This window comes from Microtus pennsylvanicus, chromosome 11, assembly GCF_037038515.1.
Source record: "Microtus pennsylvanicus isolate mMicPen1 chromosome 11, mMicPen1.hap1, whole genome shotgun sequence".
NCBI lineage: Eukaryota > Metazoa > Chordata > Mammalia > Rodentia > Cricetidae > Microtus > Microtus pennsylvanicus.
In genome coordinates, this window is record NC_134589.1 from 19,151,723 (window position 1) to 19,168,399 (window position 16,677).

Genomic DNA, 16,677 nt, shown 5'->3' on the forward strand with positions numbered 1-16,677 from the left:
CAATCCCCAGCACCCACATGGCAGCTCACAACTGTCTGTATCTCTGAGTCCAGGGTATCTGCCACCCTCACACAGACACACATTTAGGCAAAACATAAATGCATGTAAAATAAAAATAAATAAATTATTAAAAAAAAGACAGAACTAGGAATGTATCTTAGCGGTAGAGCACTTGCCTAGAATATGAAAGACCATAAATTCAGTCCCTAGCAACACCAAATTATATCCAAGCCGACTTGATTTTATTTTTTATTTTTTGAAACAGAATCTCACTGTCTTCTCTTGCTGGCCTCAAAGTCATGGAGATCCTCTGCCCCCTCCTCTCAAGTGCAGGGATTAACAACACAAGCTCATGCCTGGCTCTCTTTTGAGACTTTCCAGTTTTATGTGAATGTGTGTCTTGCCTACATGTATGTCTGTGTGCCCTTTGCATGTCTGGTGGTTGCTATGGTTAGAAGAAGGTGTCAGAACCCCTGGAATTGGGCTTATGGATGGTTGTGAGGCAGAATGTGGGTGCTGAGAATTGAGATGGGTCCTCAACAAGGATAAGTGCTCTTAGCTATTGAGCCATCTCTCCAGCACCTTAATTTTTTTGTATTTTTATTTATCATTATCATTATTATTATTTTATTTTTGGTTTTTTGAGACAGGGTTTTTCTGTAGCTTTGGAGCCTGTCCTGGAACTAGCTGTTTTAGACCAGATTGGCCTTAAACTCACAGAGATCCTTCTGCCTCTGCCTCCCAAGTGCTGGGATTAAAAGCGTGCACCACCACTGCCCGGCTATTAATTATTTATTTTAATTCAGAGTTTCTCTGTGTAGCCCTGGCTGTTTTGGAACTCATTCTGTAGACCAGGATGGCATCAAACTCAGAATCCACCTGCCTCTGCCTTCTAAGTGCTGGGATTAAAGGTGTGTACCACCACCACCTGACCCATTTTTAACTGTTAAAAATTATATCTAATTATTTTGCATGTAGACGCATACATGTGGAGGTCCGAGCACAGCTTGCGGCATTCAGTTCTCTTTTTCTGTGTGGGTCCTAGGACTGACCTCCAATCATCAGGCTTGGCAGGAAGGCCTTTACTCACAGAGTTGTCTCAGCAGCCCTACCGAACATTGGCACGTCCTGGAGTTAGTCCATCAATGGTTCACACTGTGAAATGAGTCTGAGACCAGGCTGGGTAACAACAAGGAAATAGCCTTTTCCTCTCAGCCCCTGCAGTTGGTCTTAAAGTAAGAAACCCCAATGTGCGGAAGGCCTGGGGGAGGAGGGCACACGACACAGAATTTATTAATTTGTTTATTTTATGTACACAGGTATTTTGTAGTACCAAGGGAGGCCAGAAGAGGGCGTCTGATCGGAGTTATAGAGGCTGTGAGTTCTGGGACTGCCATGCAGGTCCTCTGAAACAGGAGCCAGTGTTCTTAACCACTGAGCATCTCTCCAGCCCCACAACACTTTCTTCTTTGAAAGAGGGAAAAGAGAATATATTTAGGACTCCACTAAAGATGCTGAGGGTGTTGATACATGCCTTTAATCTCAGCACATTTAGAACGCAGAGCTCTGTGAGTTTGAAGCCAGCCTGGTCTACATACAGAGTTTTAGGTCAACCAGGATTATACTGTGAGGCCCTGTCTAAAAATAAATAAATAAAATAAAATAAAAATTCCAATAAAGAGCACTTTCAGATTGTAAAGAATTTAAATATTTTTGTTTGTTTCTCTTCTTTCATTCTCATACTGCCACTGCCCCTGAGGCTGGCCTGGAACTCCTGGTAATTCTCCTGCCTCAGCTTCGCCTTCTGGGATCACAGGTGTGAGCTGCTGAAAATTTACATTCATTCCCCTAGTCGGGGTGGGGGTGCAGGGGAGCGCCTCTTTTCAACCCTGGGAAGCCCAGGTTCATCATATACTCTTTTCTCCTTAAATTGCTGTTTTGCGGTTTCTGTATGCAGCCCAATCCCAGATCTGAGCAGGAAGCAGCTTCCCGAGCTGGAAGGATTGGGCCTGTACTGAGAAGCAAAAGCGGCTTTCTAGACAATCTTCTTTCTTTTTAAGTCTCCTCCTGTCGTCTCTCCAGAGAGACAACAGAAATAATTGATCCATCATCCAGTACCAGACACAGATTCCCATGCAATTCCCTTCCCTCTCCAGACCTCAAATTTACAAGCCTAGTGTGTTTGGCGGGGGTGAGGTGGGGGGGGGGGGTTGGTCTACGGGCCACCCCACCCCTCGGCCAGGTGAGAGCTGGACAGGAGAAATTCTCTACCACAACTCCCCCAGCCTCCTCCCTCGCCACACACACCATCTTTCGGGTGTGGAATCACTTAAAGTTTGGGTAAAACTCCCTTTTCTCCCAGGAGATCAAATCTGGAAGCTTTTAGGAGGCGGAGCAGGGATGGGGAGGGAGAAGGCAAATTCCCCAAAACATTCGTCAGACCTAAAGAGGTTTCTTCTCTCGAAACTGCCCATCACCCCCGCCATTAACTTTCCATTAAGACCTCCTCCTTATGGCAACTAAACTTTACTTTGCATAATTAAGATTTTCCTCGGAAGGGGGGTGGATTGAAACCTCAACTCTGGGCCTTTCTCCTTCACCTCACCACCCCCCCGCCCCAGCCCTGAAGCCTGGCCTCCGAGTTCCTGAATTTTCTCACTTTGAGGTGCCACCGAACACAAAGAACCATAATGGGCTCCTTTGTGCTCGCTATGGGGCAATTACACCCCGGAGTCCCGGCCCCTTTAAGAGCCCCTTAAAGAGACAGGCTCTCAATTTTTCAGAGGGTTACTTAAGGGTGTGTGAAGGGGGAGGGGCGAGGAAACTTCTCGGGGTCATTTTTTAGGGTGAAGTGACACTTTTACCTCCACTGTATGAGAGGGGTTTGAAGAGAAGTCTTTGCAAACTGTTAGCGTACGCGCTTTTAACACACACATTTACATTTATATATTTTTTTAACCTGAGATTTTTTTCACTTGATTTTATAAATGGTACTGAGAAAGTGGGGGAGGTTGAGGAGCGGGGCCATGAGCAAAGAGCTCGAGTAGCTCAGAGCGCCTGGGCTCCAGGACTACAGATCCGGCTAGAGTTCCCCGGTTCGGACGCTACCCTGGGAAAACGTGTCTCCGGACCTCGTCCCGGCGACTCCGAAGAAATCTCGGATTGAGCAAACAGCCCCTAATATAATAATAGCTTGTCTCTTTAAAAAAGCAAAAGGAGGGGGGTAGAGTTCTTGGCATCTGGTTTCTGATCTCATTATGTTGCGGTCGACCAATCCAGTCCTCGGGGCTGGTCCTCGAGTTTAAATCTGATTGGCCGAGAGCACATTTTGGGACGGTGCAAAGCTCGACGGGGCGGTTTCAAGGATCCCTTTGAAGGGAGGGGGGTGAGGAGAGGGCGGGGCCGCCAGCGGGGGCCCCCTTGAAACCGACTAATTGGGATCGGAGAGGCCGAGGTGAGGGCTGAAGAAGGCACAAAGAAGTCGCTGGGTAGAGGAGGGTGGGGAGAGGGGAAGCCCAGAGGCTAAAGGAGGAGGAAGAGGAGTGAGGGCAGCAGTGCGCGGCGACTTCGACCACTCAGTCCGACCGCGGCGAACCAGCAGGCGGGTGCGCCACCCCCTCCCCCGCCCGGCCTCCCCAACTCCTGCGGCCGCGAGCAAAGTTTGCAGAGAGGCGCGGGAGGCGGCCGGGCAGCTAGGCGACAGAGGGGAAGGCGCGCGGTCTCGGGGTTGGGGGCGGGGGCTGGGGGGCGCCCAGGAGCCGAGTGGGGGGCGGCGGCCAGCATGCGGGCCCGCAGCGCCCTGCCCCGCAGCGCCCTGCCCCGCTTGCTGCTGCCACTGCTGCTGCTGCCGGCCGCTGGGCCGGCCCAGTTTCACGGGGAAAAGGGCATCTCCATCCCGGACCACGGCTTCTGCCAGCCCATCTCCATCCCGCTGTGCACGGACATCGCCTACAACCAGACCATCATGCCCAACCTTCTTGGCCACACGAACCAGGAGGACGCGGGCCTGGAGGTGCACCAGTTCTACCCGCTGGTGAAGGTGCAGTGCTCGCCCGAGCTGCGTTTCTTCCTGTGCTCCATGTACGCTCCGGTGTGCACGGTGCTGGAGCAGGCCATCCCGCCGTGCCGCTCCATCTGCGAGCGCGCGCGCCAAGGCTGCGAGGCTCTCATGAACAAGTTCGGCTTCCAGTGGCCCGAGCGCCTCCGCTGCGAGCATTTCCCTCGTCACGGCGCGGAGCAGATCTGCGTGGGCCAGAACCACTCCGAGGACGGAGCTCCTGCGCTACTCACCACCGCGCCGCCCTCCGGGCTGCAGCCCGGCGCGGGTGGCACCCCGGGTGGCCCTGGCGGTGGTGGCGCGCCCCCGCGCTACGCCACTCTGGAGCACCCTTTCCACTGTCCCCGCGTTCTCAAAGTGCCGTCCTATCTCAGCTATAAGTTTCTGGGTGAACGTGATTGTGCAGCGCCCTGCGAGCCCGCACGACCCGACGGCTCCATGTTCTTCTCGCAGGAGGAGACGCGTTTTGCCCGTCTCTGGATCCTCACCTGGTCGGTGCTGTGCTGCGCTTCCACGTTTTTCACGGTCACCACCTACTTAGTGGACATGCAGCGCTTTCGCTACCCAGAGCGGCCCATCATCTTTCTGTCGGGCTGCTACACCATGGTGTCGGTGGCCTACATCGCGGGCTTCGTGCTCCAGGAGCGCGTGGTGTGCAACGAGCGCTTCTCTGAGGACGGTTACCGCACGGTGGTGCAGGGCACTAAGAAAGAGGGCTGCACTATACTCTTCATGATGCTGTACTTCTTCAGCATGGCCAGCTCCATCTGGTGGGTGATTCTGTCCCTCACCTGGTTCCTGGCAGCCGGTATGAAGTGGGGCCACGAGGCCATCGAGGCCAATTCGCAGTACTTCCACCTGGCCGCCTGGGCCGTGCCAGCCGTCAAAACCATCACCATCCTGGCCATGGGCCAGATCGACGGCGACCTGCTGAGCGGCGTGTGCTTCGTGGGCCTCAACAGCCTGGACCCTCTGCGGGGCTTCGTGCTGGCGCCGCTCTTCGTGTACCTGTTCATCGGCACATCCTTCTTGCTGGCCGGCTTCGTGTCACTCTTCCGCATCCGCACCATCATGAAGCACGATGGCACCAAGACCGAGAAGCTGGAGAGGCTCATGGTGCGCATCGGGGTTTTCTCGGTGCTCTACACGGTACCGGCCACCATCGTCATCGCCTGCTACTTCTACGAGCAGGCCTTTCGCGAGCACTGGGAGCGCTCGTGGGTCAGCCAGCACTGCAAGAGCCTGGCCATCCCGTGCCCGGCCCACTACACGCCGCGCATGTCGCCCGACTTCACAGTCTACATGATCAAATACCTCATGACGCTCATCGTGGGCATCACGTCGGGCTTCTGGATCTGGTCCGGCAAGACGCTGCACTCCTGGAGGAAGTTTTACACGCGTCTCACCAACAGCCGGCATGGCGAGACCACCGTGTGAAGAGGCCTCGCCTGGTGGACACTCCCTCCCCCAGGACCGGACCGCACGGTACCCTCCTCCTCTCGGGAGAGGGTGCGCCTATGGACTCCTATTTTATTTTTTTTAAAAAATAAAGAACAGTAAAAAAACAAAAACAAAACCACATTTTATTTTAGGTCGCTTTTTAAAAAGAACTCTGTCCAACACCCCTACCAGGTTTGTGATTAAAACTGTAAATAGTGTTTGTAAATTTAATTATATATTTTCTATTTAAAAGGAAAAAGGGGGGAAAAAAAACATGAGCGAGGGCGCCTAGGCTGAAGAATGGGGTGGGGGTGGGGAGGAGGTCTCGCCTTTTCTAAGTGCCCTTTTAAAAGCCGCCCTGTGCTCTGGTTCGAATTTTTTGGTGACTTGGCAGGGCTGGGCCTGCTGGGAGAGGCACCTAGCATGCGCGCTGTTTTTGTTGGCTTCTAGGAGTTGGGAGTTAGTTCCACTCAACTTCTATAAAAGCCGAATTTGCGAGCCTCCTCGCCGACGCGGGGCCTGTGGAAGCTGTGGGATATTTTTTAACAAGACTTGGATTCGTTTTGTTATATTTTATTTCCCGTCCTCTTCCCCCCTCCACCCCCCTTTTCACCCTTCTCATTTGTTCTGTCTTCCCTCACTCGAAATCTGGAACCCTCCCAATCCAGATGCAGACGTGGAAAAACACACCGCTTTTAGGGGGAGGGCGGAGATGTGGGGAGGAATGGCCTCCACCCCCCTTAGCCCACTCTCCTGCGGGCACCGAGATCTTTCTGTGGTTTCTGCTCCGACCCACGCGCAGAGAATGGGCAACGAAACGCTTTGTGAAGTGTGTTTTGACCCCCACCCCCACCCCGCCCAGTACACTCACCATTTTAAGAGCCACCCTCTTTCCCTGAATGTTAGGGATACCACTAGCAAACCCCGGGCTCTTTTGCTCGTCCCTTCCTTCTCTCCCGGTAGTCTGCTCCTCGCAGTGGTATCCAGGTTAGCAGTTTTTAAGGTTGGGTTGTGTGTTATGTGTGGGTTTTTGTTTGAGGGTTTTTTTTTTTCCCAAAAGCAGTAAAAGTGCTTGGGTTGGAGGGAGGGGAATGGATGAGCTGGTGGGAATTTTAGTTTTCTTTTGACAAAAGAGTGGCCTTTAAAAAAAAAAAAAGAAGTTGTCCAGGAAAAGAACAAAAACTACTGGGTTAAGTTTGCTTTAGAAGGTCTCTCTGGGCAGGCTCTTTGTGGTTGTGGGGGTGGGGTGGAGTGTTTACATGACATTCTATATCATAAGATTGATAGAGTGTTCCTAACATGTTTCTTCCCCCTGCACACAAATAAAAGTAAAGATTTTTCTTAAGTGAGCTGCCTGAGGGATGGTGTATAAAGTATCTTTCCCGGTATGAGAATTCCAGTTTCCAACACACATCGGCTCTGTCTACTGTTTGGAGTCTTAGGATTCGAAGGCTAAAGAATTGAAGACTAGTGTGCCAGGACTGTGCTATCTCCATCTCTCCTGTTTCTTGATAATAGTGCAAATTAAAACCTAATAATCATCATAATAAAGTGCATTTAATTATCTTCAGAGATCTAGCCCTTTAATTGTATTTAACAGGGTTGTAACTCCCACCAACCAAACCACAGCCCCTCCTTCCCTCTCCTTCACCTTTTTGGTTGGGGGTTGGGCAGAGCGGGCTCTTCGCTCAAGGCCTCAATTGTTTGACTAAATAGTTATGGGAAAAATGATTTCTTATCATCTTTTGTTGGCAGACTTGGGGACAAGGGAGAAAGTAAGTTGGAACCCCCGCCCCCGACTTCCAAGTGTGTGTGTATGTTAGTTTATGTTGGGGGAAGGGAAGTGGAAATGTTTGGTGGTAATTGAAGTCATATGTGGGGCTTTGTTTGCAATTGTATTGAAGCCCGGCATTTCGGCAAAGACCCCCCTCCCCAAATATATAGTCTGTCTCCAAATTATTTGTGCTAAATTCACTAAGTCTTCAATATAAATTTGTCTTAACTATCGAGGTGGGGGGAGCAGTGTCACGGCCCCACAGCTCCATTTCCTTCAAGTCCGAAAGAACCCCGCAAAGGCTATAGGAAAGAGGTCAGTTCCACACAATTCTGAGCACCTCTCCTGGCAATAAAGGTGAGACCCCAGGAGTCAAGTGGGGTTTACCAGTGCCTGGGATGAAGCCCTACAGGAAAAGGGATGCTGGTTTCTGCTGAAGATTTGGGGAGAGCCTCCCCCACTCCTAAGAGCCCCAGGGTCTTGGCTCTGTGTGCCTCTGTGACATCCGTTTCTGTGCCCTCTCAAGAATGGCTCAAAGAGAGGTGAATGGGTGACAATTGCCTTTTCTTCTCAGCTCGCTCCCCCTACCTCAAGGTCCGCCAACACAGGGATACAAGGTCTGTCACAACAAAGTGGTTTCCTGACAGGGCCGGGGAGGGAAGATAAGTCAGCTTCTTAAGGGACCACAGATCTTAAAGATGCAGCCCCCTCCTTTAAGAGGTGTCCAAGAAGCTGGAGTGCCTGAGAGAAAGCTGGGGGGGAGGGGGGGAGGGGGAGCTCTGCACATCCCACCCCCACTTTAATGAACTGTCTGAAAGAAAGGGGAGCTGTAGGTTAGAAAAGACCCTAAAGGGAACTCCAATGATAAACTGCCTGAGCTTGAGGCTACACCTGGAATCAGTATCTCTGCTGCTTGGAGAACCCAGCTAAAACACGTGACCTCAGGTTCACTTTTGCCATTTCTAGGTCCTAGGTGTAGCAACCACTTTCCACCTTAGGAAGGTCTTGCATTTTAATGCCAGGAAGGATAGAAAAGGAAAACTTGGTAGATCACAGGCCACAGGTGATGTCTCTGTTCTCTCTAGTCCTAGAGCGGCATGGCAGCTCTGCAGTGGCTAGATCTCCCTAGGAGACTCCTTTCTTCCTGGTCAGACTGTTGTTCCCACCCCCTAAATCCCGGCTTATCTCAGAAACATTCCCAGGGTTACAAACTCTTAGCTCTTTAAGAGATGGTTAAAATGCTAGCCTCCAAGAAAGGCATTGACGTTTTCCCCCACAAATTCCTCTGTCTCCCAAAGACTGAGTATCGGGTTCTTTTTAGTGGAGCTATAGTTACCAACTCCTGGATTCCTAGAAGGGCACCATCTCTAAGAGGCTGGGTCTTGGCTACACCTCCTGGGTGCCATGGGGCATGCGCGTGCATTCATGGAGCCATCCTTCTGCTATGGGGCATGCTCATGGAGCCACACTCCTGCCGCTACAGTTGAATTATCCCTTCTGCGGCCTTTGCTGCTCGCCAGATCAGATCACCTCAAACTCCTACAGTTAAACTTCTGATGGAAGAATGCACTGACTAGCACTATGAACAATCTTCAGGTCTTTGAAGGCTGTGGGGACTGGGAGAGGCCAGCTCACATGAACACACGACTTTGTATTTTAAGTATAGGAGGATTCCAGACCATTTGGCCCACTCCCCTGCTCCAGCTAGTCATGCTCATCTCTGCTGTGGGACGACACCAATCAGTGTGACCGACATGGCAGCTCGTACCTGTAATCCCAGCACTAGGGAAGCTCAGAGTGAGGGTGGCTTGGGCCCAAAGTGAATTCTAGGCCAGTTTGAGCTATGATGAAACTCTCTCAACACAACAATAATCACACACACACACACACACACACACACACACACACACACACACACACGCCGGAGCACGACTAACTGGACCTATACAAGCACAAGCACTCCTAAACTAGATGGTTCTTAGGATGATGGGATCCTCCTGCCTCTCAGGTAGCAAATTACCAGCCACGGCAGGGCGTGTTTGGAGGGACAAAGGGCAGGTCTCTGCATCTGTGTGTGGACCGACGCCTCGGTGAGGCAGGCCAATAGTGCGCCCTTCTGCAGGCTTTCTCACCTGCGCCGGAGTTCCCATGGGTAGAAAGGCCATGGCTCCCATCACGCAAGGCACCCAGAGGATAAGCAGGGTGACTCAGAGCCAGCCCAGAGCACGAGTCAGATAAACCCTAGCACTTTCCCAACTACTTAGATAAATTCCTGAAAGCGGAGCTGCCGACTCAAAGGACAGACGTTTCTTGAGGTCCTTATCACCCACTGTTGCTGGTACTTTTCACAGATTGGAATGATTTCCCATGATTCTAGGCTCGATCTCTGGTTCTGAATGTGTCTAGAGGCTCCTCCGGGTGGTGGTGAGCAATGTTCGTCTCCTTCTCTGATTAGGACACAAATGTCTTACTTGCCTGAGTGAGCAGGGCACACACCAGGGCGGGACTGCCTCTCCATGGGCTTTGAAGCTGGCTAATTAGGGCTAGGGCTGTCACAGCTGGCTTCCCCGCTGCTTCACCCACCCCCTTAACCCCCACCCCGCTCCTCCCGAACCTCCTGCCCCAGCTTCCCAGCCTAAGAGCTTTCCCCAGCCACCTTGCCCGCCCCTGCAGACTAATCCTCCAAGCCCTCAGCAAAGGCACCAGAGTCTGCAACCCGGAAGAGCTAAGGCAACAGTAAGAAGGTGGTTCTCAGGCATACTTGGCAGTGTAGAGTCTTGACTGCCAGTTGCTTGGGATGTCTCCTCCTTCCCAAGGAGACCTAGTGAGGAGCCAACCTGGGCTGGGGGCTGAGCTCGGAGCCCTTTGTTTGAAAGCCAAAGCTTTCTGAAGGTTCCAGCTTCCCGATCTGGCCCTTATAATTAGCCCCAATCAGAGTGTTTATGTCAGGGCCTAGTGCGGAACTCAGAGCCCAGTGATTTCATTTAAAACCTGGGGAGAGGTTGAGGGGAGGGAAAGGGAGTTGTGTGGGGGCAAGCAAAAAAGAGGGTGGGGGTGGAAGGTAGTGACAAGAAGCCTCAGGAGAGGGAGGGGTAAGAGGGTGCTCAGGGGAACAAAGGCCCCCTCTTTGGCCATCGCAGGGGTCAGGACACCTTCCCAGGATAGCTGACCCCCAGCATCCTGACTCAGGGCAGACTCTGTGGGTGGGTGGGCTCATGCCAGTCGGAAATAGCTTGGTTATAATTAACACAAGTAATCACCTCTCAGTCCAGTGGGAGGGAAGGGTGCAGCCAGAGCCCCGCTCCCCCAGGAAGCTCTGGCTGCCTGCCGTCCTTCCTCTCCCTAAGGGCCTGGGGAAGGCAGGCTCTGCAGCTGCTGGAGGCAGAGTGTGGTCAGGGAAGGGATGTGGGAAAGGAGGCGGCTTATTCTTATCTCTGGCCTCCTGGGTGATAGAAGAGTTGGTCTAAGGTAGAAGAGCCAGGGCTTGAGGGGACAGCAAATTGTGGGTGGAAAGGCTAGAGAGAGTTCCCAGCTGCCGCTCCCAAGCGGCATGGAACACATCCTTCCTGGCTAAGCATCCCAAGGACCTCTCCAGTAGAAGTGGCTTGTGGGGAGTTCTACCTGCAGGACTTAGTGTTTTGTGCCAAGGGGGCTGGGAGAGCCAAAGGCAGTGTGGAGACAGAGCTCACAATTCCTTTGCTTAGATCCTCCCAGGCCAGGAAGGGCTGAGAGTGTGGCTTGGTAGAAGTGGGGAAGGTCCTGAGTTCAATCCCCAGCAAGGGGGAAAAAAGAGAAAAATCTGACCAGAACCCCAAGGAGTGTCTGAAGTCCTTCTTTCCCACACCATATGACGCATGGGTTGGATCTCACGGTCTCAGACCAAACTGCCTCTTGACTTTGTAACTTACAGTCCCTGTGACTTGAATGCTCTACCCTTCCCTTCCTGTAGCTCACAAGGTCCTCAGAACTGCCTCAGGTTAGCAGACAGCCATATCCCATCCAGTCTTCCTTGCTGTGTTTGGTGTCTTTATCTCTGTATGCCAGAGCTAAGCCAAAGGCTCAAGACCACAGGCTCTGGGGCCTGTCTATGAAGTGTGGTGTGTGTGGTGTGTGTATGTGTGTGTGTGCATGTATGTGGTGTGTGATGTGTGTGAGTGTGGATATGTGTGGTGTGCATGTGCTGTATATGTGGTATGTGTGTGCTGTATATGGTGTGTGTGTGTGTGGTAGGATGGTGAGGGCTCTTATTCCATGAGAGACTTTGTCCAACTAACAGAATCATTTTCACTCATACAATTTGTCTCTTGAGCCTACTTTGTTTTGTTAGGGTCTCGAGTAGACCAGGCTGATCCAGAATCCCCAGTCTTTCTGTCTTCCTCCCACTCATCCCCTTCCAATGCTGGGATCATAGGTGTGTGAGCCCAGGGCTTTGTACACCATAGGCAAGCACTCTACCAGCTGAGCGCTGTCCCCATCCCTCCTCTGACCCTCTTATCATCCTTTGTGTGCCACTTCCCAGCAGTCCTGAGCATCTGTCCTTCCTCTCCCAGGTGTGTAATCGTCTATCACCTGACCCTTGTGCTTAGAGGGGCCTCCTTGTGGACATGTCTAATTAAATTTTATTCTACTACTCCATATGATGTTGGTTTAATTCATAGCCCAATCAAGATGGTCAAAGATGGTGGAGGGAAGTCACTGTTTTGTTCTTGTACAGAATCAAGGTGGTGGTGGTGGTGCACACCTTTAATCCCAGCACTCGGGAGGCAGAGGCAGGCGGATCTCTGTGAGTTTGAGTCCAGCCTGGTCTAGGAGACTTAGTTCCAGGACAGCCCCAAAGCTACAGAGAAACCCTGTCTCGATAAACAAACAAAAAAAAAAGCAAGTTCCTGTTATACAGAGAAATCTTGTCAAAAAAGAAAGAAAGAAAAGAAAAAGAAAAAAAGAAAGAATAAAGAATCATCCATCACCCAAGCAATGAACCAGAGTTCCATAAAACTCGCATGGATTGAGAACAGGTATATACAGAGAAATCTTGTCAAAAAAGAAAGAAAGAAAAGAAAAAGAAAAAAAGAAAGAATAAAGAATCATCCATCACCCAAGCAATGAACCAGAGCTCCATAAAACTCGCATGGATTGAGAACAGGTAGTGGGTGTAGGGAAATGACTCAGAGGGTAAGAGTGCTCGCTCACAAGCACGAGGACCTCAGCCTGGATCCCTAGCATCAGGGTTAAAGCTGAACTTGGCTGCCTGTGCCTTTAGCCCCAGCACTGGGAGTGGGAGACAGGAGGGTTCACAGCTGAGTTGAAAAGCAGCAAGCGTCGTGTTCAGTGAGAGACTCTGTCCCGAGGAAATAAGGTGAGGTGATGGAGAAGGACAGCCCATGTCCTCCTCCAGCCTCTTAGTGTGCACACACACACACGCACGCACACACACGCACACCCCTGAAAATATGTTGGCAAAGCTTAACTAGGACAGAGAATTCTGGAAACCTACATGATCTTCACTACTAATGAGAATGTTAAAAAAAAAAAGTAGATTTCCTATCAGCCAGAGTAATTATTCAAATATGCAATCAACATGTCAGAATTTCCAATTAACTCATTAATTGATGAAGGAACCAATAAGCTATTACAGCCTGTTCCGAGGAGAACCCAAAGCGGAGACGTGTCTGGGCTCTCCAGAATGCCGAAATGAGTAGAGAATGGGTACCAAGCTGGGTCACATCCATGGGCCGTAATCAATTACGTCTCCAGCAGAGCATCTGCGTTTCTGTGGAGAGGAATCACTTCCATTATCATTAGCTGTCTGAGCTGTAAAACCGCTCCAGGTCAATAAAACATGCAAGGGCATGCAATGCCTTCTTGCCCATTGCTACGTCTTTCACAGTTTCCCTTGGAAGTTCTAAGCACAGGTATCTAAACATGACAAGTGTCACTCATGTCTATCAAAGAGCGTGCGTTTCAGTTGGAAGCTCAGAGTCATTCAGACAGACAGAGCTAGCTGATAAACCTTCCACCATTCCCAGGCTGGCAAAGCCTAGGGCCTTTATCCTTCCTCACCCCAGATCTCTGATTTCTGTCTCCCCCTTGCCTTTCTTTTTTTTTAATTTTTATTTTATGTTTATGGGTATTGCACTTGCATGTATGTCTGTGCACCATGTACAAGCCTGTTGTCCTTGGAGGCCAGAAGAGGGCTTTAGATTCCCTGGAACTGGACTTGCAAATGGTTGTGAGCTGCCCTGTGGGCTCTGGGTCCATTCTGGGGCCTCTGGGAGAGCAGCCAGTGTGCTTGACCTTGGTGCCATCACTCCAGCCCCTCCTTTGCCTTTCTTTCTCCCACGTCACCATTCATTTCCCTGTGAACTGTGATCTGTTCTTCATAGTAGTCACCACTGACTGCACATATACCAAACACTATGCATCTATAGCATTAATAATATTAATAATGATATTAGCTGGGCATGGTGACCCAGACCTTTAATCCCAGCACTTGGGAGGCAGAGGCAGGTGGATCTCTGTGAGTTTACTCTACAAAGCAAGTTCTAGGACAGCCAGAGCTACACAGAGAAACCTTGTCTGGAAAAACAAAGAAAAAAAACAAGAAGAAGGAGAAAGAGAAGGAGGAGGAGAAGGAGAAGGAGAAGGAGAAGGAGAAGAAGAAGAAGAAGAAGAAGAAGAAGAAGAAGAAGAAGAAGAAGAAGAAGAAGAAGAGGAGGAGGAGGAGGAGGAGGAAGAGGAGGAGGAGGAAGAGGAGGAGGAGGAGGAGGAGGAGGAGGAGGAGGAGGAGGAGGAGGAGGAGGAGGAAAAAAAAGGTTTGTGCCAACTATAATGAATTGTGTAGCTATCCCTAGAGTACTGGCTAAAGAGGGATACTGAGGTATCTCTTGGTTTAGCAGAACACAGTGCTGGGATCCATCAGTGATGTCTAACTTGGCCACAGAGTCATAGACTCGAATTGTCTTCTTGCCTGCTGGTATTTGTCAGGCTGGCTTATACCATACGCTGTCCTTTATCACCTCCTGACCAATTTTAAACGTTGCCTTTGGCCCTCTATCTCTGTGACAGGGTCTTACTCCGTAGCCCTGGCTGCCCCAGAACTCCCTACATAAACCAGGCTAGCCTTAAGCTCAATGAGACTCACCTGCCTCTGCATCCCAAATGCTGGGATCAAAGACATGTGCCTCTATGCCTGGCTACAGCCCTTCCTTGAAAGCTTAAGAAACCCAGTGCCTGGGGGGCTGGAGAGATGGCTCAGTGATTAAGAGCGTTGCCTGCTCTTCCAAAGGTCCTGAGTTCAATTCCCAGCAACCACATGGTGGCTCACAACCATCTGAAATGAGGTCTGGTGCCCTCTTCTGGCCTTCAGGCATACACGCAGAAAGAATATTGTATACATAATAAATAAATAAATATTTAAAAAAAAAAAAAAAGAAACCCAGTGCCTGGATTGTCTTTGGCTTTTGGGTTTGTTTTTATTACTCAGATTGTGAGTCCAGCTACCCTATCCTCTGCTTTCCTATGCGGACATCCCTTGTAAGAAAAGCAGACTTTTTGGTCTGACCTCAACCTACAGAACCAGAGGATGCATCTTCACAAGGTTCCCTGGACTTGTTGATACATTCAAGTGTGAAGAACGCTGGTCCAGGGGTACTTCATTCTTAGCCTACCCTGCCCAGCCTCAGTTCAGCAGCTGGTCATCTGCCGGGAAGGTGCTGGCTGGGGCCCAGGTCTAAGTTTTCCCGGCAGACTCTTGACTCACACCCCAGCAGAAACAGGTGTGTTCACGGACTATTTCAACCGAGGCATGAGAATTTAGAACCTTTTTGCCCCCACACTGGAGAAGCCTTGTGGAATTCTTTGGCCTGTTCTCTTAGGGTGTGAGAATCGGATTGCGGATCTTTGGACTACACCTCTACAGCACATTGGGTCCCTTTCTTATTTGGGAGACTCTACAGAATTGCCTCGGAGGTCTCTAGAATCCTACCCAAACTTCCCACATAACCTTGAAGGCTTTGGCCCTTCCCGTGGGGACCTAGGAGTTGGGGTGGAGCCGGATACTGCAGAGGTGGAAAGGGGAAAGGAACACTTGCTGAATCTGAGTGCTGTAGTTCACCCAGAGTTTGGTGAGTACTTTTCTGTGCCAGGGCCTGGAGATACGGTAATGGACAGTGTTTGCCGGTTGCTTTTTGGTTTTGCCTTTAAGAGAGGGTTTCCCTGTGTATCCCTGACTGACCTGTCATTCACTGTGGACCAGGCTGTCCTTAATCTTGCAGTGATCCTCCTGCAGGCTTCAACTCCTGGTGTGGGTCGCTACACCTGGCTGTGCCTTCTTTATTTTTGGCAGTGCTTGGGCTTGAACTCGGGGTCCTGTGTACACCAGGCAAATATTCTACCATTGAGTTACAACCCAAGGCTCTGCTTCCTGTGCTTTGGGAAAGCAGACATATAAACTGATCAGACATAAATCCACGTGATACCAAAGAAAGACATGGGAGTTGTTCAGAAGAAGAGAACTGAGAACATTCCGTGCAGAGGGAACAGCCCACCACGAAGAAGGAAAGCTACGTCACAGGTACGTGAGGACGTGCAGAAGAGCACAGTAGGGCTGAGCAGAATGAGGATTTGAACTGATTCCCAGCAAAATCTATAAATCTCATGCTATCTTTCCAGGCCCTGCAGCGAATGTCTGAGCCATCTCTGCCTGCTCTGACCTCCAGATCTCATTTCTATTCCGACTTGAGCCCAAATCAGCCTCAAAACTGAGTTCAATTCTTAGCAACCACATGGTGGCTCACAACCATCTACAATGAGATCTGGTGCCCTCTACTGGTATGCAGACATACATGCAGTCAGAACACTGTATAATAACAAATAAATAATAAACATAATAAATAAATACATCTTTTAAAAAAAATAAATGGTCTGGAGAGATGGCTGCAGTTAAGAGATGAATTTCTCTTCTGGCTCCCAACACCTGTGTCAGGCATTCCACAACTATCTGTGACTCCAGCTCCAGGGGACCTACAGCCTCTGGCTTCTGAGGTTTCTTACATATGTGGCTTCTACATATACACGTTGAATTAAAATAAAAATAGTAAAATTTTAGCTGGGTGGTGGTGGCATGTGCCTTTAATCTCAGGACTTGGGAGGCAGAGGCAGGTGGATCTCTGTGAGTTCAAAGCCAGCCTGGTCTACAAAATAAGTTTCAGGCCAGCCAGAGCTACACAGAGAAACCCTGTCTTGAAAAACCAACATAAATAAATCAGTCAATGAATTAATTTAACTTAATTAAAAAGTTAAAAAGACCAGGGAAAAGTTGCATACATCCCCACATGTCAAAGGCATAGATGAGAAAGTTTGGGATCCCTCCCTCCCAGTGGATGGGTGGTTGGATTCCATCCCCACC

The 16,677-nt window shown here is 50.3% G+C and overlaps 1 protein-coding gene across 1 annotated transcript; it reads left to right on the plus strand.

Annotated features, from left to right (window-relative positions):
- Positions 1-3,446: 3,446 nt before the first annotated feature.
- Positions 3,447-7,069, plus strand: Fzd2 (frizzled class receptor 2). Its single transcript, XM_075990562.1, has one exon. It carries the CDS (start codon positions 3,782-3,784, stop codon positions 5,492-5,494), a length of 1,713 nt encoding a protein of 570 aa, XP_075846677.1. The 5' UTR covers positions 3,447-3,781; the 3' UTR covers positions 5,495-7,069.
- The last annotated feature ends 9,608 nt before the right edge of the window (positions 7,070-16,677 follow it).